This window comes from Cervus elaphus, chromosome 23, assembly GCF_910594005.1.
Source record: "Cervus elaphus chromosome 23, mCerEla1.1, whole genome shotgun sequence".
NCBI classification, from domain to species: Eukaryota; Metazoa; Chordata; class Mammalia; order Artiodactyla; family Cervidae; genus Cervus; species Cervus elaphus.
Genome location: NC_057837.1, coordinates 31657189 through 31681543, shown reverse-complemented (window position 1 = coordinate 31681543; position 24355 = coordinate 31657189). Strand labels below are relative to the sequence as shown.

General features: G+C 42.0%; 1 protein-coding gene across 4 annotated transcripts in view; it reads left to right on the top strand.

Moving 5' to 3' along the window:
• Nucleotides 1-23383, top strand: part of CUBN (cubilin) — a 279652-nt gene extending 256269 nt beyond the window's left edge. For all 4 annotated transcript variants that reach the window (XM_043882924.1, XM_043882921.1, XM_043882920.1 and 1 more), the window contains 8 exons: nucleotides 205-413; nucleotides 10178-10340; nucleotides 10704-10909; nucleotides 12559-12706; nucleotides 13617-13798; nucleotides 16893-17058; nucleotides 19206-19441; nucleotides 22928-23383. In XM_043882924.1, the coding sequence (XP_043738859.1) occupies nucleotides 205-413; nucleotides 10178-10340; nucleotides 10704-10909; nucleotides 12559-12706; nucleotides 13617-13798; nucleotides 16893-17058; nucleotides 19206-19441; nucleotides 22928-23035 (1418 nt within the window). In that variant the 3' untranslated portion in view covers nucleotides 23036-23383. The remainder of the gene's footprint in view (nucleotides 1-204; nucleotides 414-10177; nucleotides 10341-10703; nucleotides 10910-12558; nucleotides 12707-13616; nucleotides 13799-16892; nucleotides 17059-19205; nucleotides 19442-22927) is intronic.
• The last annotated feature ends 972 nt before the right edge of the window (nucleotides 23384-24355 follow it).

The following is a 24355-nucleotide window of genomic DNA, read 5'->3' as shown; positions in this document are numbered from 1 at the left end:
GAAGAGGAAATAAATAACAAAGAAGCTAAGGCAGGGGGCACCCGCGCTTGCATAAGCTCGATGAAGCCTGCAAACAACCTGATAATGTTCATCAAAGTGTGACAGAAAAAAGAAACTATATGATTTTAAAAATCCTCCACATAAAATTTAAGATTCACTTTCTTTGCTCTGCGTATTGATGTGTCTTTTTTTGTTTTAACACAGGGCCTCAGCAAGGATGTGGTGGTTATCTGACAGGTTCAGATCATACCTTTGCGTCCCCTGATTCTGATTCTAATGGGAGGTATGACAAGAATTTATATTGTGTGTGGTTCATCACTGCCCCCGTGAACAAACTCATCAAACTCACCTTCCATACCTTTGCTCTGGAGGCAGCAACTACTTTGCGAAGATGCATTTATGATTATGTCAAGGTAAGGCTATTATGTTCCTTAACAAGAGTCTTCTAATCCAGACTTTTCATGATGTATTCCAGTTTTTACCACACATAAAGTCCTGAAAGTTGTGAGTACTATTAATTGTTTAAATGACCTGTTCTTCGATGATATAAAGGAGCAGTCTCCAACCTTTTTGGCACCAGGGATGGGTTTCATGGAAGACAATTTTTCCATGGAGGAGGGCAGTAGAAGATGGTTTCAGGATGATTCAAATGCATTATATTTGTTATACTAAAGCATCTACCTGCAGTGCAGGAGACCTAGGTTCAATCCCTGGGTTGGAAATATCCCCTGGAGAAGGAAATGGCAACCCACTCCAGTATTCTTGCCTGGAAAATTCCATGGACAGAGGAGCCTAGTAGGCTACAGTCCATGGGGTCACAAAGAGGTGGACACGACTGAGCAACTTCACTTTCTTTCTTATTTCTGTTCTGTGGCAATCTCAGGATATTCTGCCTTGACTTTGGGGATTAGGGCTCATGTTCCTATGAGAATCTAATCCTGCAGCCGATCAGAGGCGGAGCTCAGGTGGTGATGAGAGCTATGAGGAGCAGGTGTAAATAGAGACGAAGTTTCACTCACTTGCTCACTGCTCACCTCCTGCTGTGTGGCCTGGTTCCTAACAGGCCATGGACCAGCACCAGTCCATGGCCTAAGGGTTGGGGGTCCTCTGGTGTAATGAATGATACTGCAACTGCCCTGTCTTCACATCAAAATAATCTCTAACAGGAATGAGTCAAAAATTTTGTGTAGCTTCTAACATTAAGATTCACTGTTCCTCCAAGCCTTGTCAAGAGACAATTTATGGCACAATGCATCATCTGGAAAGACATTGTCAAAGGATTTTAGACAAAATCTAAAATAAATCACAGTGTCTATATGCAAATCATCACTCCTTCCTTTATCTATTTTTAAAGTTTGGATATTTACTTATTTAATATATTACTTTTATATGTGAAAAAATCTTACTTCTGAAGTCCCATTAGAAGTAAATCAAGAAACTTTTTAATATTTAAATGACTCTTTAATATTAAATCATTGTATTTATCAGGCTATATGCATTTAGATTAAAAGTGCTAAGCAGCATCAATCAATATACACCACTACACTCTTGGGGGTAAACAACACGGCACTATTTTTGTTCAGGAGTAGCTTAAAGTTGATTGCACAGTTAAAGGATGATACATGCGAATCAACACCAGGTAGTTCAGGAGAGTTGATATTCAAGTGCACTGGGCCAAGGCTTGAAGCCATGTGCAAGTTTGAAAGGGAGGAAGGGGCAGGATGATTTGGTGTGAACAAGAAAGATACAGAGAATGAAAAGAACCCTTATTCAAGTTGAGACTGAGGGCATTCTAGGTGAGGCAGATGTACAAAAAAGGCATTGAAGTTGAATGAGTGAAGAGGTTGACTTTATCAGGGCAGATTATTGTTAAAGCAGAGCAAGAAATAAGACTGCATAGGTGGAGAAATGCCCAGATTATAAAGGATCTAGAACATCAAGTTAGTGCATTTAGATTTTATGTAGTTGGAAATAAGGAGTGATTGCACGTTTTCCAATGAGTGATAAGATGAGAAGAGTATTTAAGAAAGATGACTCAGCATTCTGGGTGGATGGTCCAGGGAGAGGCTGGAGTTAGGAGCCCAGGAAGAAATTACCTTTAAGTGAGAAGGGTGCAGAGATAGTGCAGATGACAAGTTGGATGTGAGAGAAACTTAAGTTCAAAAATCGTCTTAAATTTTGCAGAAATTGGTTTTAAAAGGGAGGAAAAGTCATAGACAAAATATACATTTGAGCACTTAATTATAGGAAAGAAAGAAAAGTCGCTTAGTCATGTCTGAGTCTTTGCAACCCCATGGACTGTAACCTACCAGGCTCCTCCATCCATGGGATTTTCCAGGCAAGACTACTGGAGTGGGTTGCCATTTCCTTCTCCAGGGGATCTTCCTGACCCAGGGATCGAACCTGGGTCTCCCACATTGTAGGCAGACGCTTTACTGTCTGAGCTACCAGGGCACTTAATTGTAGACTGTCTTATATTTTCACTGTGAAAAGCGCCATGCCCAGAAGACCAAAAGAATGTCAGTACTCTTAGAAGGAGGCCATGGTTTTGCAGGAATAAGTTTAATTTGGATGATGGCACGGCTGACAAGTGAAATTGCCCGGGGACAGAGAATGCCAGCGCTCCAGCAAGGGGGCAGCGACACAAACAGAGAGGAGGCAGCAGAGAGAGTTTCTCAAATCAGGAGAGATGCTTTCTTTGAGAGACAGCACGGCACTGAATAGCCAGGCTCCCGCTCAACTCCACGAGAGGTCCAGGGTGAGACAGCTGGAAAGAACAGAAGAATCAGGATGAGAAACAGACAAGTCACAGAAAAATGTGCCAACCCGTAATAATGCAGTTATCCCTCAAGTCAAGGGAGAAAAGGCTTTTACCAAGGATGGATGGTCAGTACTATTAAATTGTAAATTAGAGGCCAGGAAAGGTTAAGATAAAGAAAAACTCATTAGATTGGATGACAACCATTTAAATAAAGTATTGGGACAGAAGCCAGATCAGAAGGAATACATGAAAGACTACAGATAACAAGAAATGTCAGTTCGGGGTGAATTCTTCCTGTCTGGAATGAGACCAGAGTGGCCAGAGCAGCAATGAGCTGATGTTCAGGGCTGTTTGAGCGCTAATTTTACCAAAGGATAAATACATTTTCAGGGCAGGTAGTATGGACTCAAACCCAACATTGCCACCTGACAAATTTCCTAATGTTCCTGATTCTCATTACTACATCTGTTGAAAAATGAACAAACAAAATCACACAGTTGTACCTGTCTTGCAAGACTGTCGTGAGGATAAAAGATAAGGTATGTTAGAGTATTTAGCACTGTGCCTGTCATATAATTTGTAAATAAATTTATTTCTTTTTTTCTCATTTTGGGTGACTCTACACGGCCATGAAGGCTGTAGGATCTCCTTATCTTAAAATATTATGAATAATTGATTTACATATACATTATTATGAATGTAAATACATGGGGGATGTTTAGAATGTGGTTGTGCCAGGAGGAGGCTGACTGGATTTAGTCTCGAGGTATGTTTCTATGTGTGATTTGATAATACAATTAAAAGAACTATTGGAAGCTCCCTGACAGTCCACTGGTTAGGACTCTGCTCTCACTGCTCAGGGCCCAGGTTCAATCCCTGGTTGGAGAACTAACTAAAATCCCACAGGCTGTATGGGGTGGCAAAAAATTTTTTTAAATTAAAAGAACTATTAATTTTAGAGATGTTTTCAAGCTATTTAGGACAGACATAACAATACTGAAAACAAGGAGTTATTATCTGGCTTCAATATAAAATGCCCTTTCTTTTTTAAAAGAAATTCTGCTCAGATCTACTTTTGTTTTCCTTTTTGGGAAAGCAGTTTCCCTCAATTGGCACCGTTTCCAGTTTATATGAATCTGGCAGATCACAGGACAGTTCTTGGAATGTGAGGCCTGGAGGTACCTTTATTAAAGAGATTCACTGTGATAAATGGGACACTGGGCTCATTTTAGACTGTTTCTTAGAGATTCTAATCAAATCAGTTTTTAGAAAAGTTAATTTAATTCTGTAGGTAGATATTTAAGTGAAAACATGCCAAATCCATTATTCATTTGTAATTATATCATTATTGTTTTGAAAGGGTTGACTTGGAAAGTTACTAACATAACTGCAGTAGGGGACTTCCCGGCAGTCCAGTGGTCAGGAATTTGGGCTTTCACCACCGAGGGCCTGGGTCATGGAACTAAGATCCTGCAAGCCACCCAGGATGGCTAAGAAAAACAACTACAACAGTAGTAACAACAAAAAGATAACTGCAATAAGTAGAGAATTATGTTATTTCACTGAGTGGTTCCTGTTGAAATTGACATCACATCCATTCCCTGAAGAGTCACGTGGCATGATTATGTGTTGGGCATTGTGCCTGGCACTTGAGGTGTGAGAATCAGAGATAAGCTTCCTCGTGGAACTGTAAGTGGATGAGACTAATAACATGGCAAAGCCAATAAATGTGATCAACACAGAAAAATAGAGCAAAACAACCAAAGTATGAGCGCTGTTACTCCAGGGTTCAGAAAGACATTCTAGATGGGGTGGCTGAGCTGAATTTCAGAGAAACAGCACAAAAGCAGGTTTCCAGTGGGTGATTGGTTATCACAGAGAAGTGGGTGAAGAGGGGCAGCAAGCTGCATGGTGACTGCCCCGCTTCTGAACCCCAGCCTATTCCTCAGTTAAGTCATTCCTTTGTGGAGAGCAGTGAGTGACACAGCAAAGCGGACTCAGCTTTGTGACCATAACTGACATTCCTTTGCTAGGAAACATGGAACTGGAAAAGGAGGGGCTTCTTTCTAACACTGCCCAGCTTCTTCTCAATGCAGTCAGTGCCCCTTGGAAAAACCAGTCTTGTCTAATGATCCTTTGACCATCTGAAGTGAAAGCTCATCTGTGCCATAGCCTAGCCATGTATATAATTTCAATTTACAATTATGCTAAAAGCTTTGAAAAGGAGAAATAAAAGGAAAACCCATAAAATAGTGTGTGTATCAACATGCAAATGCTCTGACATGACTGTGCTAAGTCACTTGATTAAGTACTAAAATCCTTCCTATGTGTGGAATCATGACAAATGCATACATAGAAATTTGGACTGGTATGAGTACATAGGCTCTATTTGCAACTTAAAAGATAATAGCAGTACCCATCCCAATATGAATTTCCAAAATTCAAATCAAATAGTTCTAAATAAAACAAACTACAGTCTTCCCTCAATGTATATAATAATTGCCTTCTTGGAAACTTGGTTCTTACTAAAACAGTGCAAAATATTTTTGTGTTTACATGCAGAATGAGCTTAGGTTCTGGGATCAAATGATTTTAAACAGTTTTCTTGCACACGTGTCTGGCAGGACATTCACAGGTATGTGGGATATCTAAATCTTCACCGTGCACACCTGTCCTGTGAATTTTGCTGGAATTCTGCAGTTGGCTTCTAAACACTAAGTGCCAGTTTTAGCCTCAGACCACGATGAGCCAAAAACACCGCACTTTTGCAAAACACTCCCTAGGAGACGATACTGTTCTCATGGAAAACCTTTGTCTTAACCCACTGGGCTCAGCCATCAGTCTGTGATCAGCCATACGAGGAAGGGGCTGTCCAGTTTTGGGGAGAAGGTCAGTAATTAGGGAGGCGTCAGGTCGCCATCCTTATAAGATAGCACCTACTATCCATTCATTCATTCAATAAATGTTAATTTGAGTACTTACTATATTCCCAACACTGCCATAAGCACTGGAAAAGAGCCTGAGATTACATAATAATCATATTAGTAATATTATTGATTTTATATAATAATACTACTTTTGTTATATTAAAAACGCCTGCATTTAGAGCTGATTCTCTTCATTGCTCCTTTGCAAGCTTTTCTAGAGCCTGGACCAAGCTCTAGAGCCAAGGCATACAGCACCAGGCCTGGCACACAGCACCAAGAATAAAAACGCTTGTTGATATGAACATGATTTTATACAGGCAGCGATGGTTATAATAAAAACCTAGAACCACTAGGACCAAGATAACATTTTCCCCAAAAGATTCTATAAAGTATCCGAGTTCAACCCCAAACCTAAAAATTTACTCTCTACTCTCATTCTCATTCCAAATTATACCCAGGCCTGTTGTCCAGCAGACTCTGTCAGAAGTTTCACAGTAAGATCAAAGAATTCATGGAGATACTCTGAGATGCTACATAGAGAGTCTTCAAATAAGACTATTAAAATTCCCGTTATCACATTCCCAGGAAAATGTTCAGAGACAAAGTCCTAAGAAAACTGATGTCTAAAATTATGAAAAAGAAAATGAAAGTGTTAATTGCTCAGTTGTGTGTCCAACTCTTTGCGACCCCATGGACTGTAGCCCACCAGGCTCCTCTGTCCATGGAATTCTTCAGGCAAGAATACTGGAGTGGGTTGCCATTACCTTCTCCAGGGGATCTTCTTGACCCAAGGATCGAACTCGGATCTCCTGCATTGCAGGCAGATTCTTTAGCATCTGAGCCACCAGGGAAAATTACGAAGTTGAATTTAAAAAGAATTAAAGCCCAATATCAAAGCCTCTTGCCCTCATGCATTAAAAATTCATAGAAGTTAAAACACCCAAATTCCCTTCCCTACTTTCTTTAGCTGCTCTAATCAGGGAGGATCTGGCAGTAGCTATCATCAGAAGTTATCTTCCACCAGATTATGTTCCTTCGGGGTCTTAAATAGATTCTAACCTGCACCACCGTGAAAGAGGTTTAAAAGCTGAGAAAATACGGAATTCCTCTCAGCACTTCTCTCCATCCACAAGACTTAGAACTTAATTCAAGCTCCAGGTCTAGGCAGGTATGGCAATGACGTGTGCTCCCAGAATGCACTGCGCAGCTGCTGGTGATGGCGCGGGGCGTCAGGGCGGTCCTCCGGGTGCCATTGCTGACCTCGTCCAAGTAAGAGTCCCCATCTGCAGTCCTGCATCTGCACGGTGCACTTCCTGCAAGCCTCTACAGAGCCGCCCTGCCAAGTTCACGGTGGAGACGTGGCATCGCTAGGGATGGGAGAGCAGGGAACAAACCCTGGCCTGGCCTACACAGGAGTCCAGAAGCCTCTATCATCTGTCCTATTTCAGCTCCATTAGGAGAAATCTTACTGAGGCAGTGAGCGAAGTAATGCGAACAGCAGCTCAAGGCTGGGCATGGTTGTACAGGCAGTCCTCTACGTACGGACCTTCAAATTGTGAACTTTCAAAGATGAGCCAGTGTGTGCCAGCCCCTGTATGCCACTGCTGTACTACATAAACCTCATACAGTACCAAACTACATAGCTGATTGTATAGGGTACCTAGGTGAACTTTGTTGGTTTTAATGAACAAATTGGACTTAACAGACGCACTCTTGGAATGGAACTCGATTGTATGTTGGGGACTTCCTGTAATTTCTTTCCATCACCTTGCCCACTTATCCATTTAAAACCCAAATCAGATCTTACAACTCCTGTAGGAGATACAAAGCTTTTCCCATGAAGCATATGAAGCATCAGTCTTGTCCCAGTGAACTCCCCGGCCCCACGTCTATTCTCTCACCTAATCTCCAGGCCGGTGGGTCACAGGGCGGGGAGGTGTTGAAGCAAGTCAGGCCTTTTGTCTTTCTGTGGCCTTCCACACCTTGATGCATCTGCCTGGGGTACTCTTCCAGTTTTCTCGGTCTGGAAGGGCTCTACTCACAGTTCAGGCGTCTGTGTGGGGTCTGTCCTGACTCAGTCATGTGAGTTCCCCTCATACACTGCACTTTTCTCCTATAGCACTTATATTTTCTCTATTTTATGTATAATTCACACACACACACATATATTTAATTTATGAACCTCTTCTCATTAGTCTGAGTCAAATTAGTGTCTTAAAGGTATGGGAAGTGCTTATGCATCCTTGTATAAACAGAACCTAGCTCGGAGGCCTGGCACACAGCACCAAGAATAAAAACGCTTGTTGATATGAACATGATTTTATACAGGCAGCGATGGTTATAATAAAAACCTAACTTGTTTACCAGAAAAAGTACGTTGCCTAAAACTTGGCAAATCTGCTCTTCTGTAAAATGAGGGGATTAGATAACTCAGCCCCCGAGTCTCTTTCAGCTCTAAAATCTAAAATGTTATTAAAATCATGTTCAAGAAGAGACACAGTGCCCTCTAGTGGGAAATTTATTTTTGTGTTTATTTTGACAAGACTGTTTTTAACCATTTCTGTTTGATGTATTCCCAGCATTTTAAAATAATGTCAGGGATCATGGTAATGCTGAGGCTTAATAGCACACCATGGTTCTGTTATCAGTTCCATGTTTGAATCCGCACACAGATATTTGTTTTAGCAGTGCAATAGGGATTACTCAGATGGAGAATACTTTGTCTTCTAGTGATGTGTTTGAAAGAAATACAAACACTCACAATTTCAACATTTGCTGAAGGCTCCTGTGCCTGGGGATTTTTCTGGATGCCAGTGACATATAGGGAATAGACAGAGGTCCCCTCGCCCACCCAGGGGTTTATATGCTTCATGGGGGAGAGACCAGAAGAAGTAAATAAGCAATAAACAAGGTAGGTCTTGTTATAGTTAGAAAAGAGAGCAGGAAGATACTGGGCGAGTGCCCCCTAGGTAGGGTTGGGCTCTGAGGGGGTGGCATCTGAGCAGAGACCCCATGATGACGAGTGGGCCATCCAAGGGCTGAGGAGAGAGCTCCCGGCAGGAGGAGCAGCTCAGAGAGACTTGCCAGGGGATGGAGGAGTTACAGGGAGACCTGGGTTCGATCCTTGGGTCAGGAAGATCCCTGAAAAAGGGCATGGCAACCCACTCCAATTTTCTTGCCTGGAGAATCCCCGTGGACAGAGGAGCCTGGTGGACTCCAGTCCATAGTGTCACAAGGAGTCAGACACGACTGAGTGACTCAGCGCAGCATAACTCAGAGGCATGGGCAAGCATGACGAGCAGCCCAGGCCAGACCAGAGGGGGCTGGCAGACCATGCTAAAGAGGGTGGGTTTAACTGAAGATGCAGTGAGATCCCTGGGGACATTGCAGGCCAAGCAGGATCTTTGCCTGTTCTAAGCTTACAGATGTTCAGGCAGCTTGGGGGAGAAAGCTCTGTGGGGTCAGGGCTATGAGAAATGTTACAACAGTATAGATGGAGGACCACTGTGGGAGCACCGGAGATGGAGCCCTTGGGATAGGGGTTGAAGGTGGAGCAGAATAGGTGGGGGTTCAGAAGGAGACAGGGCAGTTGAGGATGGCGGAGGTGCTAGGCTTGAGCCATTAACTGACACCAAGATGACTTGGGGGGCTTCCCTGGTGGCCCACTGGTTAAGACTTCAGCTTCCAATGCAGGTGGTGCAGGTTAGATCTCCGGTGGGGAAACTGAGATCTCACATGGGGGAGGGGAGTGGTCAGGGAAGTCTACTGCGTCAGTGATGTTTGAGTAAAGACCTAAAAGAACAGAGGGGAATGAAGCCACGTGAATAAACAGGAGAACATTGCAGGCAAAGGAAACAGCAGATACAATAGCAAGGATGCGGAGCACCTGTTTCACTCCAGGAGCAGAGCAAACACAGTGGGGGCAATTAAGTTGGCAAAGTCCAGGAGCGGGAGTGGGAGCAGGTTCCATCGGGCCTCGGAGGCCCTAGTAACGGCTTTGAGTGGATGGGGAGGACTTAGGAGAGTTCTTAGCAGAGCAGCAACCTGGTCTGACTAACACTTAAACTATGTCCTCTGGCTGGTGATTTGAAAACAGACGGTAGAGGGTCAAGAGCAGGACCGGGGGCATCCGTGGGAAGATGCGATGAGAATCAGGCAAGAGGTCGCAATGGTTTGGACCTGCGCCGTTAGTGAGGACAGAGGTGAAGGTGGTGATGGGTTTGTGGCTCTAATGGCACTTTATTTTTTAAATCAAATATGACTTTCCCAATGAGAAAAAAATTTTAGGCCATCATACTAGATTTTTACTGAAAATCATTGTAGCGTAATTGATTCAATAACAATTCAGTTCCTAAATTAAAACCAGCATTAAGAACATTAGTGTAAGATTCTTAACTAATGACCTCTTGTAACTTCATGTGCATTTTAGTGTAAAATATGCAACTTCTTTGTGACTAATGGATAACTAATGAGCTGTTTTTCTTTTCAGTTATATGATGGGGACAGTGAAAATGCCAACTTGGCTGGAACATTCTGTGGTTCCACCGTACCTGCCCCCTTTATCTCTTCTGGAAACTTCCTTACAGTTCAATTTGTCAGTGACCTGAGTTTAGAAAGAGAAGGATTTAATGCTACATATACCATCATGGACAGTGAGTAAACTGAGACATTTTTACATGTTATGAAACACATGTGTATTTATGCACTCAAAATAATGATTATATCTATACTCAATGTTAATTACTAACCTCAATGTTAATTACTAAACTCAATGTTAATTACTATCTAAGCTCAATGTCAGTTACTAAACACCCTATTAATTACTTTGTGTTTAATCCATGGTACAAATTTGGTACAATTCTTAGTCAAGAATGTATAATGTAAATCCTTACTAGAATGATATAAATACAGTTCCTTTGGGTTGGAAGAACAAGGAAAATAGAATTTTAAATATTATATGTGTGATGAGTTACAAGTAAAATGTCTTCTAAGTTGTTTCTTATTTCCCATCTCAGTGCCTTGTGGCGGAACATTTAATGCAACTCGGAGCCCACAAAGTATTTCGTCACCCAATTCATCAGACCCAGATGCCCCCCTTGCCACCTGTACTTGGGTCATTGAAGCTCCCCTACATCAGCAGGTCGAGATAACTGTGTGGGCATTTCAACTGCACTCTCAAGACTGCAACCAGAACTACTTAGAGTTTCAGGACCCACTGGAGGTAACAGGTGTATGAATGACAGTAACATCTATAACCTTTCCATCAGAATTTGCAAAAACATTTGAAGTAATGAGGGCATGACTGGATAAGTTCTCGAAGTTACTTCCAGCCTCATGTGCTTTTTAGCCTTTTATGACACCCTCTGTTTATAGGCATTAAGAAACCTGAACTTGGTCTGTAGGTCATGTGCCTACTTAACTTCTGGGTGTCTTGGCAAAAGTGCCTGGCCCTGAAGTAGAGAACAGACCTGTGGACACGGAGAGGGAAGGAGAAGGTGGGATGAACTGAGAGAGCAGCTCTGACATATATACTTCACCATGTGTGAAATAGATAGCTGGTGGGAACCTGCCGTATAGCACAGGGAGCTCAGCTCTGTGCTCTGGAGTGACCTAGAGGGGTGGGATGGGGGAGTGGGAGGGAGGCTCAGGTAGGTAGGGACATAGGTATCCTTATGGCTGATTCACATTGTTGACCTGGAGAAGGGCCTGGCAACGCACTGCAGTATTCTTGACTGGAGAATTCCATGGATAGAGGAGCCTGAGGGCTACAGTCTGTGGGGTCGCAAAGAGTTGGACACGACTGAGCAAGTAACATGCACACACACACTGTTGTACAGTGGGAACCAACACATCACTGTAAAGCAATTGTCCTCCAATTAAAAATAAACTAAAACAAAACAGTGCCTGCTCTTGTGCCCCACTCGCAGAGACCGATTCCCCTATTAACCTTAATTTTAAAAAAACTTTTCATTTTGTATTGGAGTATGGCCGATTAACAAGGTTGTGATAGTTTCAGGCCATTAGCTGAAATTTTTGATGTGCATCTCTGGGGTTCTGCCTACAATGCTCCAGGCAGAAGCACTTCTATAGTCAGCAGGATCTGTGTGTAGAACAAATTGGAGGGTTCGGTTAAGAAGCCACTTGGTACCAGTCTAGGGGAACTATATTCATGGTTTAAAAAATAGAGAAAAGTTGTTTTGTTTTTTAAAAAAATGGATCAGTCTGAATTGCTCATGGGGTAAGGTGTTGAAGAGATTGTTGACCATAAAAGTGTGATGGTCACAGAATACCTGAGGATTTGAGCATCAGCATTATGTGACTAGGTGGTTGACCTAAAGAGAATGATGAGATTAGAGTGTAGGAATCCTGAACTGAGGATGCGGCCTGGTGGAGGCACTTGGGAATACGTGGAATGTCTTGCTGCAGTTTGAGGAACAACTCATACACTGCAAGTTTGCTAAAGGGTGGTGAGAGAGGGCCAGGAACAGTGTTGGTTAGTCATAGGGGTTTCCAAACAATGGAGATGCCCCAGTTGAACTGTAATGAGCTCCAGCAGCCGGGGTGAGCTCTGACAATAGCATAGCCCTTAGAGAGGAATTGGAGTGAGGGGGACGGTCCTATTTTCAGTAGGCAGATGGCTGCCCTGTGGTTTCAGCAGAAACCTCTCCATCTCTCACCCACCCCTCGGATGTGAGACATCTGTCAATTCCATGGCCAAGGTGACACCTTACTGCAGAGTGCTTTAAAGTCTATAATTAGTCTCTGTGGTTGAATATTTAAACTGCATTTTTATATGCAGTTTAATTTCTGCTGTGGCCTATTCTCTTTTGAAACTAAACCTACTGACCCTTGGCTTCCATTTCATTTCAGAGTAATGGAAACCCAGGAATTCGCTTCTGCAGTGGAAATGTGTCAGCTGTGCCCACGTTTTACTCCTCTACGAGCACCGCAGTCATCGTTTTCAAATCAGAAGTTTTCAATATAAACTCTAGAGTGGGTTTTACCTATCAGATTGCAGGTGAGCTTGGGGATTTAATCTTTTATTCAGAAAAACTGACATTATTACAATTACTGCTAGAGTTGACTCCTGTGAATAAATTAAGGTTTGTTGACACAAACCATACCCACATGAAATAAGAAGCCGCTTTACCAGAAGCCTAGCCCCATTTAGTGGATGATTAAAGCTGGCTTCTGAGGAGTTAAAGCAAATGAAATACTAATTAAAATGTTGAGAATGCAGGGTATTAAGTTCATGTTGTTAATTAAAAAATATACCAGTTACTATGTTAATTATGCTCTTAACCACATAGAGAAATCACTATGTGTTAGAAAATTACTTTGGGAAAATCAAGGAGCCTTGAAAGAGTTACTTGTTCACTGTCACCGAGAAATTGATTTCCAGAGAACACTTTATGTAATGTTCGTTTCAAGCTTGATTAAAACCAAAGCTGCCTTTGATTAAAACAAACAAAAACACTCAGGGTGTTTTTACCAAAAATGGCCAAAAGCTATCATTTGCCAGTTGTATCAGAACGAACAGTTCATCCAAGTATTTGAGGAAACATCCTCATACAAAACTCTGTCTTGGAGGTAGAGTCTGTATGTCCAGAGTCTAAATGTCAGCCAACGCCACCTCTGGGTCATCAGAAAAGTGCAGAGAGTGCTAGAATGTTCGTCTTCATAGGAGAGTCTTCATATTTCACATTTCACATTAGGGTGTTTTATGTTAAGACACTGCATGTGTTTGCCCAGCACGCTGTCTACCTCAGGTCTTGGGTTCTCAGTCATCTCAGAGGTAAATGGAGGAGCTAGATTAGCTTTTTTCTGAAGTTTGCTCCTATTTAATAATCTACCTGAATTATTCCTGTCAAGTTGAAGGAGCACTATTGGGATGCATACATTAATTACGTTACTGTCTTTCCTCTAAGATTGCAATCGGGAATATAAGAAGGCATTTGGCAACCTGCGGAGTCCTGGCTGGCCAAGTGACTATACCAGTGACGTGGACTGCACAACCGTGCTCACAGCCCCCCACAACCACACCATCTCCCTCTTCTTTCACTCATTTGGCCTCGAGGACTCAAGTGGCTGCACACACGACTTCTTGGAGGTAACACACGTCTGAATATCATGTAGATGAGTTATGTAAAAGATGCTGGGTCCCTGAAGATTGGTCACCTTTTCCTCTGCTACTGCTAATCATATTCCTTCCTCATTTCATTAAATTGTTCATCATCCCTTCATCCCCTAAATACCAACCATCTCCAGGATCCAGACACGGGAAATCCAGGAGGGAACAAGACATAGTCAGGGTTCCCCGGAGGCTCACAAGCCCTGGGAAAGACAAGACAGAAAGTAGTCTGCTCTTGTTGACCACAGCTAGCAAGGTTAGGGGCACTTAACCCATCTGGGGGCAGAGAAGGCATCTTGAAGGCACTAATGTGTGCCTTGAGACTGGAAGGACCAGGGGGAGGTCAAGTGCAAAGTGCTATGTTTGGAGATGGATGGTGGGTCTGACTTGATAAGAAATGATACTGAATAGTTTACCTGATTTCCCTGCTGGCCGCAGCATGTTTGGGGCCTCTCCAGTGTTCTCTGCGGAGAGTGTCTCCTTGACCGCCTGTTTGGCAGACATAAGATGAATGCTCTGCTTCCTCCTCCTCCTCTGAAGCACCTTTGCTATTTGCCTGTCCTCCCCCACCCACCCCACCCTCCTTCCCCCCAAACACACCGAGAGAGAACCCTCCCTTGTCTGGAGCTCAGCACCTATATTTTGCTATAAAAACTGTAGCGTTCTCTCCCATGTCCTTTGCAGACTCTGTTGGAAATGTATTCATTCTTAGGAAGTAAACTGAGGTGCTGGGTAAGACTCATACATACAAAGATGCTGAATCCCTCTGTGAATTGAATTCACACCTAAATCTTAACCCGAGAGTCCCTAAGTCGTCTATGTTTCACGTAGATTCATGCGAATCTCTGGCAAGGTTTCCGAAAAGTTGGTTTGTTCCCCTACACCTGTTATGGAGTTTTATTATCCTGGAAAGCGCCCCCCCCCGCCTCCTTCCCATAGAATTCATCTAAGTCCTTGGTTAAAGACTATTCTCAACCTAGAGTGTAAAAGTTCTCAGAGGAAGCATATGCCTTTTCATGGGGAACCTTAGCCATGGTAGAAACTGGGAGGACATGGATATAGCGGGGAGGAGATGAGAGGACAGACTTGTTGGCATCAATCAGGTTGTTTAACTCAGCCCTACATATGTACCCACCATGGAGGCTGAACAGTTCCATGGAGCATAAAGCAGAAGTGAGAGGGTGGAGTGAGACACAGAAAAAGGATGAACCATCCAGACAGTTCAGAGTCACAGTGCAGCTACTCCTGGTTCACATCAAGCCTGAGTTGACCCTTAGTGACTAGAGTGAGCTCTGCTGTTTGCCTCTGGATGCTGGGAAGCAAGGGCGACTCCAGCCGCTGTGCCTTAACCCATAGAAATGGGTCTGAAACTTCCCATCCAATAAGCAAAGATGGGAAACTGCAGCTCAGGCCTGCAAAGCCCAGCTGTTTTTGGTTTTCAGCGGGAAGATTCTGGCACAGTTTTACTGCAGCCTCAGCATTCCATTCATGTTAACGATGATTAGAATGGAAATTTATCAGTGAAGATTCTGAATGTATTATACCCCTCGAAGGCCAAGCTCTCGACCCCATTTGAAATCTGCCTTTGCCTTCAGCAACCCTTTCAGGCTCATTTGCAGTCCCAGAGATGCTCTCTGCTCTCCTTGTCCCACTCCTCCCATATGGAGAGAGATGAAAAGGACATTTCACTGGCATATTCCATGAGAATGAATATCCCGCTCCTTCTCTTAGAGAATCAGCTTTCTAAAGAGGATCCAGAGGGAAAAGACCCATGTCCAGACTGGAGTAGGGCAGTTGAACTTCTGTCTGCTGACTGTGAACTGCCTGCTCTACCCATAGCAAGGCTACTTTGTATAAACACTTAGCAGAATAATCCAGAAAGGCATTTTTCTCTCCTACTGGCTACTCTGTAGACCTAAAAGGAGTCTCTCCAGGGACTTCCCTTGTGGTCTAGTGGTTAGGACTCAATGCTTTCACTGCTGGGGCCCAGCTTTTATCCCTGGTTGGGGAAGTAAGATCCACCACAAGTCTCATGGTAAAACAAACAAACAAAAAAGCCGGGCTGGGGGTTATCTCCTGAGCAACATAACCTGACCAGACTACCTACCACACCTCTGAAGACATTCTGTGACTTAAGACAACCAACAATTAACCACATGTTAAACTATGGGATTATAAAGGGAACAGAGGCACTTTCAGGATTTTAAATGGGTATCAACTCAATAAAGTCAGCATCCATCCAGGAGGGGCTGGATCCAGCTCTACACTCCTGGATCATGTGTCTTCATAGCCCTCAAGAGTCCTCCAAGTGGGGCTGGTTGTGAATGTGTAGCGGGACCCAGGCTGGAGGGCAGAATTTGACTGAATTCACAGTGTGGTTACCACACTCACACGCCAACTCATTTCCTGTTTTCACGTGTGTCTACACCGTGCAATGATTTTTTTTTTTTTTTAGAAATCTATTCAGCTTCACAGTGTATTTTTAAAATATATCTAAACAGTCAGAAATTTTATAGATTGTTTTAATTGTGTCCTTTTCCCATATAGAAATTCATTTTGTTTTGACTTTATCACACTTTGTATGTTGTTTTTTCATGGCCCCATTATAGTCAAGCCATTTTCAAGGAGGGATAAAAGCATAACTACAGTATGATGAATGGAGTACAACAGAGTTAACTGGAAACAATGCAGATAATATTTTTCTCCCCACATCTTTTTAAAGTTCACTTTAACTACATTCTTTGAAGCATCTCGCCAAAAACTAAGATATAACTAGTTTGTTATACAGCAATCAACTAGTTGGTTATATCAGCAGAAACATGCTTTCGTGTTTTAACTGCTGGAGATGAATACATATTTCTGAATCCAAGTGTAAATAGTTTTTGATCTACAAATTGCATGTTTCTCTCCTTTGCAAATGAAGGTGACGTCTGAGTGTTAGTATATATAAAAAGACAAAGTTTTTCTCAAAAAAGTTATTCAAATAGTCTCATGTCTTAATGTAGAGCAATGATAGATCAGAAGAGAAGGTACTATATGTTTAAGTGTCATCATTAATGCTACATTTTTAAAGGTCAGAAACGGAAGTGAGAGCAGTTCGCCATTACTGGGCACATATTGTGGGACTCTGCTGCCAAATCCCATTTTCTCCCAGAATCATGAACTATACCTTCGATTTAAGAGTGATGGTGCAACTTCCGGTCGTGGATATGAAATTATCTGGACCTCTTCACCCTCCGGTAAGACACTGGCACTTTGTCAGGGCAAGTAACGCAGCCGAGAAAAACATACAGTGTCTCATAGAAAAGACAGTTAAAGGGACCTCATCTTTCCCCCCAGTCTATGTACTTGATCATTTTCTGTTAAAAATAGAGATTTTTTTTTTAATGATGAAATTATAGATTTTAAAAATTCTACTTGTATTTGTTATTTCTCTAAAGAATATATATCTAAGTATGAGGCACAGATAAGGTATAAAGATTTTTGTAATTAGTTTATAAATTTTGATTTTGTCATATTTTTAAAATTTTATGTATTTATTTATTTATCCATTTATTTCTGACTGTGCTGGGTATTTGTTACTAAGAGGGCTTTTCTCTAGTTGTGGAGAGCGGAGGCCACTCTTCACTGCGGTGTGTGGGCTTCTCATTGGGGTGCTGTCTCTTGTTGTGAAGCATGGGCTCTAGGGCGCAGGCTTCGGTAGTTGTGGTAGGTGGGCACAGTAGTTGAAGCTCCTGGGCTCTAGAGCAGAGGCTCAATCGTTGTGGTGCATGGGCTTAAGGCATGTGGGATTTCCCAGACCAGGGAGTGAACCTGTGTCTCCTGCACTGAGACGCCAGGGAAGCCGATTTTTGTCATATTTTAAACTTTTGGTTTGATCATCAAGGTGTACTTCTCTGAAAATTAAATAAAAGTTTGCCAAGATGTTACGGTCACATACTTGAGTACACGTAAGCAGCTGTGTTCCTTTGAGGCCCTCTCATTTCTGGACAGTCCTGGAGATTAATGGCTCTTACAGGGCAGTAAGCACCTTCCCTCAGTTTGGGTTGGCTGTTTACTGATGAGTGAAGGAAATTTAAGTCATGTCAATACATTTAACTCAAGAAAGAAGAAATACTTTTATGAAATGTCCCCGAGTATATCTAAAAACTTTCAAAATAAGAATGTGGAAACGATTCGTTTAAATATCCCGAGGGGACCACAAAAGGATTCTATCAAGACAATTGTGGATAATGACTTCTTGGTACCTGCACAAAAGTAAAAGATGATCCCTATGCCCTAATTTTACAGATAAGGAAATAAAACACCCAAATGATGAGTTGCCTTAAACGCACAGTTCAGACTGTGGCAGAGGCAGGCCCAAACCTCCACTGGTCCGAAACCCAGCTCTGTGCTCTTTAATTATGCTCTACAGTTTCTTCCTGTGTGCAGGGTATCTGGATGCCCATGCCATCTGGTCTAAAGCATGATAGATTTCCTGTGCAAACTGACAAAATGAAAAAATTAACACTGATACTTAAAAAGCTTTGGCTTTTTTTTAGGGGGTGGGGGGGAACTACCCTGGTGGTCCAGCGGTTAAGACTTTTTGCGTCCACTGCAGGAGATGTGGGTTCAGTCCCTGGTCAGGGAACTAAGACCCCCACATGTCACACAACTTGGCCAATAAAAAAGAAAAAAGAAAATAAACTTTGACTTTTGAAGCATATCAGTCTTGGAGCTGTCAGTTCTATGCCTGGTAAAATCACTTTTATAATAATTACTGCCTCAATGAACATGAGTTTGAGCAAACCCTGGGGGATGGTGAAGGACAGGGAAGCCTGGCGTGCTGCAGTCCATGGGGTCACAAAGAGTCAGACACAACTGAGAAACTGAATAAACAACAACAAATTACTGCCAAAACCTAAAATAAAATACCTCTTTCTGTGATCCTGCCCCAGAATTTCCCTTTTAATTTTACTTCACCCACATCATCACCAAGTTACTGCCTATGAATCAAAGTACTCAAGGTCAATCCAAGTACCTATACCACCAAAGTACCCAAGATTGCCTTCACTCTCTCCTACAGTTACTTTATCAAGGTCTTGGTTTTCCCATTGCGTTCTCAGCTCACTATTTTCAGAAAACAGACCTGGAGGAAGTCGTTCCTAAGCGGTGATCTGCAGGGAAAGGAATATATGGTGGAGGTGGGGGTGGAGTGGGGGAGGTGGTGAGAGAGGAGGAGGATGTAGCCCACAAAGGCACAGGAAAGGGGTTTCTGCCTCCACTTTTCCTGCAGGGAGTCTCAGCACCTTAAGAAAGTAAGTGTCGCGTTGGCTTAAGTGCAGTAAAGCACAGTGGATGGTTTCTGCTTGACTGAATCCAACTTCACGCTGCTGTTTCCTGGCAGGCTGTGGTGGGACTCTTTATGGAGACAGCGGCTCGGTCACCAGCCCTGGCTATCCGGGCACTTACCCAAACAATACTCACTGTGAATGGGCCATCCTTGCTCCTGCTGGAAGACCGGTCACCATCAGCTTTTACTTTATCAGCATCGACGATCCCGGAGAATGTGTCCAGAACTACCTCCTGCTTTATGATGGACCTGATGCTAATTCTCCATCCTCTGGGCCCTATTGTGGGGCAGTGAGTAGAACCAGCTTTTAAAAACTCCAATTGTCATTTTTAAATAATTAAAGTAGCTTTAAAGGGCATGTTTAAAGGCAGACACATGCAATCACAGAGCACAACATACTTTTATTACAAATTCAGTTTTCTGACTTTCCTGTTTATTTGGGGAGCACGAGTGCCACCTAGTGGACTTTTCATTAAATTAACAATGCTGGTTTAGTCTCTGTCATGTCCGACTTTAGCCCACCAGGCTCCTCTGTCCATGGGATTTGCCAGGCAAGAATACTGGAGTGGGTTGCCGTTTTCTCCTCCAGGGGATCTTCCTGACCCAGGGATCAAACCCAGGTCTCCTACATTTACCAACCCATCCACCGGTATTATTAACTGTTACCAAACTTTACTGTGCATCAAAATCATGTAGGCAGTTATTTAGCATCACAGACTTCCAGTCTCCACTCAGCCTATAGAATCAAAGTTTCTGGGGGAGCAGCTGTGGCCCACTGCTTTGTGGAAGTTGCATGTGTGGTTTAAAGGCACTGTCCAGGGTTGCCCATCCATGTTATTTCTGCATGACTAAAATTATAGTCTTATCTCTGTACCTGCAGGGGATCAGTCCCATGACACCCCCCCCCCCCACAGATACCACATTCTCAGGTGCTCAGATCCCTTATAAAAACTGGCCTAGTGAGTACAGTCCGTCCCCTGTATGTGTGGATTCTTTGTCCACAGGTTCTGTATCTGTTGGATCCTGTGGTTGGTTGAATCCACGATGTGGAACCTGTCCTTACAGAGGGCTGACTGTATAGAAATTTTGGATGCCTGGCTCCATTCCATTTACCGCTTGCTGAAAATTGTGGGAACTCTTTGAAGAAATTCACAGGGATATTAACAGTTGTCCTGGGGACTGAGAGTTTGTTTTTGTAAATCTCAGATCTACCCTGAGCCCTACAGTAGCTTCTGATGTTGACTCAACATTGCTGCATCCTCCCTCACTGCCTTTTGTTTTATGTGCAAGTGGATGGATGTTTCCAGAGCTTCCGTGTGAGGGACACATGACTACTGATGAGAAGTTAGCAGCTTCTTACTGTTTTGCTCTTTGCTCATTTATGCTTTCTGATCAAACTGACAGAGATTTGCCTCTGCTGGAAATCTAGAGTTTTTAGAATATAACTTATGGTTTATAAAATTGATAAATGGTATTATCAAAAATGTTTTTTAAAAAAACCCCACTTTTGTAAAACCCTGAGAATTCTTCCATATATTATTCTAAACACATTTGGGGAATATATTTCCATACACACATAGTTTATCCTATTTTGTGGTTTGGTTTTTTTCCACTGACTGATACATCATTAACATCTTAACCATATCATTAGGCAAAGTGGTCTATCATATTTAATCACTGGGTGGTATTCTGTTGCATGGGTGCAGCCTAATTTCTGGAATGAGGCTCCTCTGGTTTATAAACACATCAATAAACTCTCTGGTAGCTCTGTCCCTATACACAGAGCTAATTATTGAGGGAGAAATTTGGGTCACTTGACTAGTGGATACTGCCTTGCAGTTATTCACAGGGGCCCACAGAAAAGAGATCCTAGTAAATGAGTCACATGTCAGATTTAGAAGCTAACTAGGCCTAACACATTTAGTTGAGATTTGTAGGAATTCCCCAGTGGTCTAGTGATTAGGATTCAGTGCTTTCACTGCCATGGCCCAGGTTCGGTCCCTGCTGGGAAAGTAAGATCCCACAAACTGCACTGTGCAGCCAAAAAAAAAAAAAAAAAGAAATAAAGAAATCTGTGAAAATTTCAAAAAGAGATTATTTTCACAATATCGTTACTTTATGTCTGTATGACTTTTTTTTTTTTTGGTTTTCAGTGACTTTCAAATATGCAATCCCATTTGATCCCTGGACTTTGCAGATAAAAGAAAACTGAGGCACTGAGAAAGATTACTGCCATTTAAACCAATGTCACATTAAATTCAAGTCTATAATTAGATATGTCTCCTTTTCTTAACTATTGATGTTTGTAGTATTTTCCCAGTTTTAAATTTTCTTTAGTAAATTTAGACCTAGTTTCCAGAGTAATTGTTTTATTTTTTAAAGATACCATTGATTTATTTAGTGTATTAAGTCCAACAGGGTCAGTGTATTTACAGAAAAACAGTGAGAGTCCCTCCTTGGATAGCTAATCATACAATCATTGGAAAATGTTTTCTTTATGATAATTGTCATTGCTCACCAGCATCTGAGTTACAGAATCTGAACATCTAGAAGCATGAAAGAATGACAGGAAAGTAAGGAGGAGTTTAAATTTTTTTAAAGAGAAGGAGTTTAAAATTTTTGTTATCTGCTCATACTAGTTTGTCAGCACAGAATAACAAGTAGAAATCTGGGAGCAGGTTGAAATGGAAAGAAAAAATGTGTGCACACAGCAATTGTACCATATCGCGTATCCCTTGGTATCTCTTTTTAGGAGAAAGAATTCCTGTACTGTGCTCACCTGAATAATTTACTGTCTTGGAAATAAGTCTGGTTGTGTGTGTGTGTGTGTGTGTGTGTTTTGATGACTCTGGGTAGGACTGAGGCAGGGGACCTGAGCAGAACCAGAGGAGCAGGGCCCCAAACTGCAACCTTGACCCTGTGTGATGTGCTTTGCTTCTGTACGTGTTACTGACTTATTTCCTACCTCACCTCTCCCATTAGGATGTCAGCTTCATGAGAGCAGGGCTTTTTGCATGTTTGGTTCATTTTTTATATCCCTAGTGCTAATAACTGGAAAAGGAAAGAGACCAATGTATCCACTCTTTCCACACACACACACACACACACAGATACACATATAGAACTGTTCCCCTTTTGTGTGTTTGGTTCATTTTTTATATCCCTAGTGCTAATAATTGGAGAAGGAAAGAGACCCAGATACACACACACACAAAACTGTTTCCCACAAAAGGATATGAAAATCATCCCCCAAAGGAAAGTACAGGTGTTGGTGAAGGGAGTAATATACTTTATTCAGATGTTCATTTTAGTTGCAGACATAAATTGTGTTTCCCATCAGAAAAATGAAAATTTCAATAAGAACTTGAATTGGAAATTGAAAGTTTAATGTCAGTTTTATTGAGATGCAATTCACATACCATAGAAATCATCTACTTAAAGGGTAAAATTCAATAATTTTTAGTCAGTTCCCAGAGCCATGAAGCTGTTGTCACCATGCTTGATTTCAGAACATTTTTGTTACTCCAGAAGGAAACCCTGTATCCATTAGCAGTCACTCCCCATTGCTCCTTACCTCCCACCCCCAGCAATATTCCTGTGTAAAGTCTCTACATTAATGCTTGGCAAGATCACTTCTAGACACATATGCAGGTTTACTGAAAATTCTAGAAGGCTTCTTTATGTTGTACTTCTTTACTACATCTGACATTTCTGGGAAAATGTTCAAATTTGTGAAATATATAATTTGTTACCTCTTTTTTTTTTTTCAATTTTAGGACACTGATATAGCTCCCTTTGTGGCCTCATCACATCGTGTCTTCATAAAATTTCATGCGGAGTATGCAACCCGACCATCAGCGCTCCGGTTAACTTGGGCCAGCTAGCCCAGTGAAGCCTGGTCTGCCCAGCACCTTGGATTTTCCGCAGGGGTTGGACCCTCCCGCCTCACGCTGGACAGGATACCTGACCCTCTGCCTGTGCCACTGAGAATAATCTGAACTTTTATGTGTTTCATCAAAGTACATGTGGAATCAACATTTGTACTTATTTTTTGAATGTAGAACATAGCTTCTTTTAATCTACTATTTTGAGCTGAAAATTTCTAGAATCCCTTAAAAGGTTGGAAATGATTATGGCCTGTGTGCTGTACATTTTCAGAAGTTAATTAAATAGAAGTATGGTTTTCTCTGTGAATGTCAAATTGGGGATGATAAACGTTACTGAAATCTCAACAGTAGTGCTGCATGTTTTTTTTTTTAAACTCACTGAAATTTGTCTTTCACTGTAGGTCTGTGTAAAACTTCAAGTTGAATAGTTCCATTTTGACAAAGTGTATGCCTCATTCAGGATAGCAACTCCGGAGCCAAGTTGCCTGCATCTGAATTTTAGCCTTTCCAGCAACTTCCTTAACTCTCTGGGCCAGTTTCCCTATGTGCCACTGTTGTCTATTTGGAGTTTAACTACATGAGATGTGAAGTTATACCTAGTTAGGCATGCTTTGATCAAGTATTCTGCTACTTTAAATCCGGAGACATTAGGTTAAATATACAAAGTTAAGTCTTACGAAGAACATGGGACCAAATGAAAAAGATGTTATCAAATGTGTTACTTCATCTTCCTCTGCTACTCAAACACCAGGGGAATGATACCTGCACAGACTACAGAGCCATCTAAATGAGATAGTCTCACCTTAGCTCTATCATGGGTGGATACATCAACTTTGTGGATGACTCTCTATTGGAAAGAATGGTGAATATGATGAAGATATTAATGAGAAATTGGCTTTTCAAATTTTAATTTCATACCTTTATATGTTTCTTTGTAAGTAGTTTATTATAAACACGGTTTAGAGACTACAAAAGGCATTGAAAAAAATAATTTTATTTATTTATTTTTGGCTGTTCTGGTTCTTCGTTGCTGTGTGGGCTTTTCTCTAATTGAGGTGCGTGGGGGCTACTCTTTAGTTGCATTCTCATTGTGGCGACTTCTCTTGTTGCGGAGTGCAGGCTCTGTTACAGCACCAGCTCAATAGCTGTGGCGTATGGCCTTAGTTGCTCTGAGGTGTGTATGATCGTCCCAGACCAGGGATTGAACCTATGACTCCTGCGTTGGCAGGCAGATTCTTTAGCACTGAGCCACCAAGGAAGCCCCTACAAAAGGCATTTTTCAAAATGAATGATTTATATAATAATTTACTTGAATTT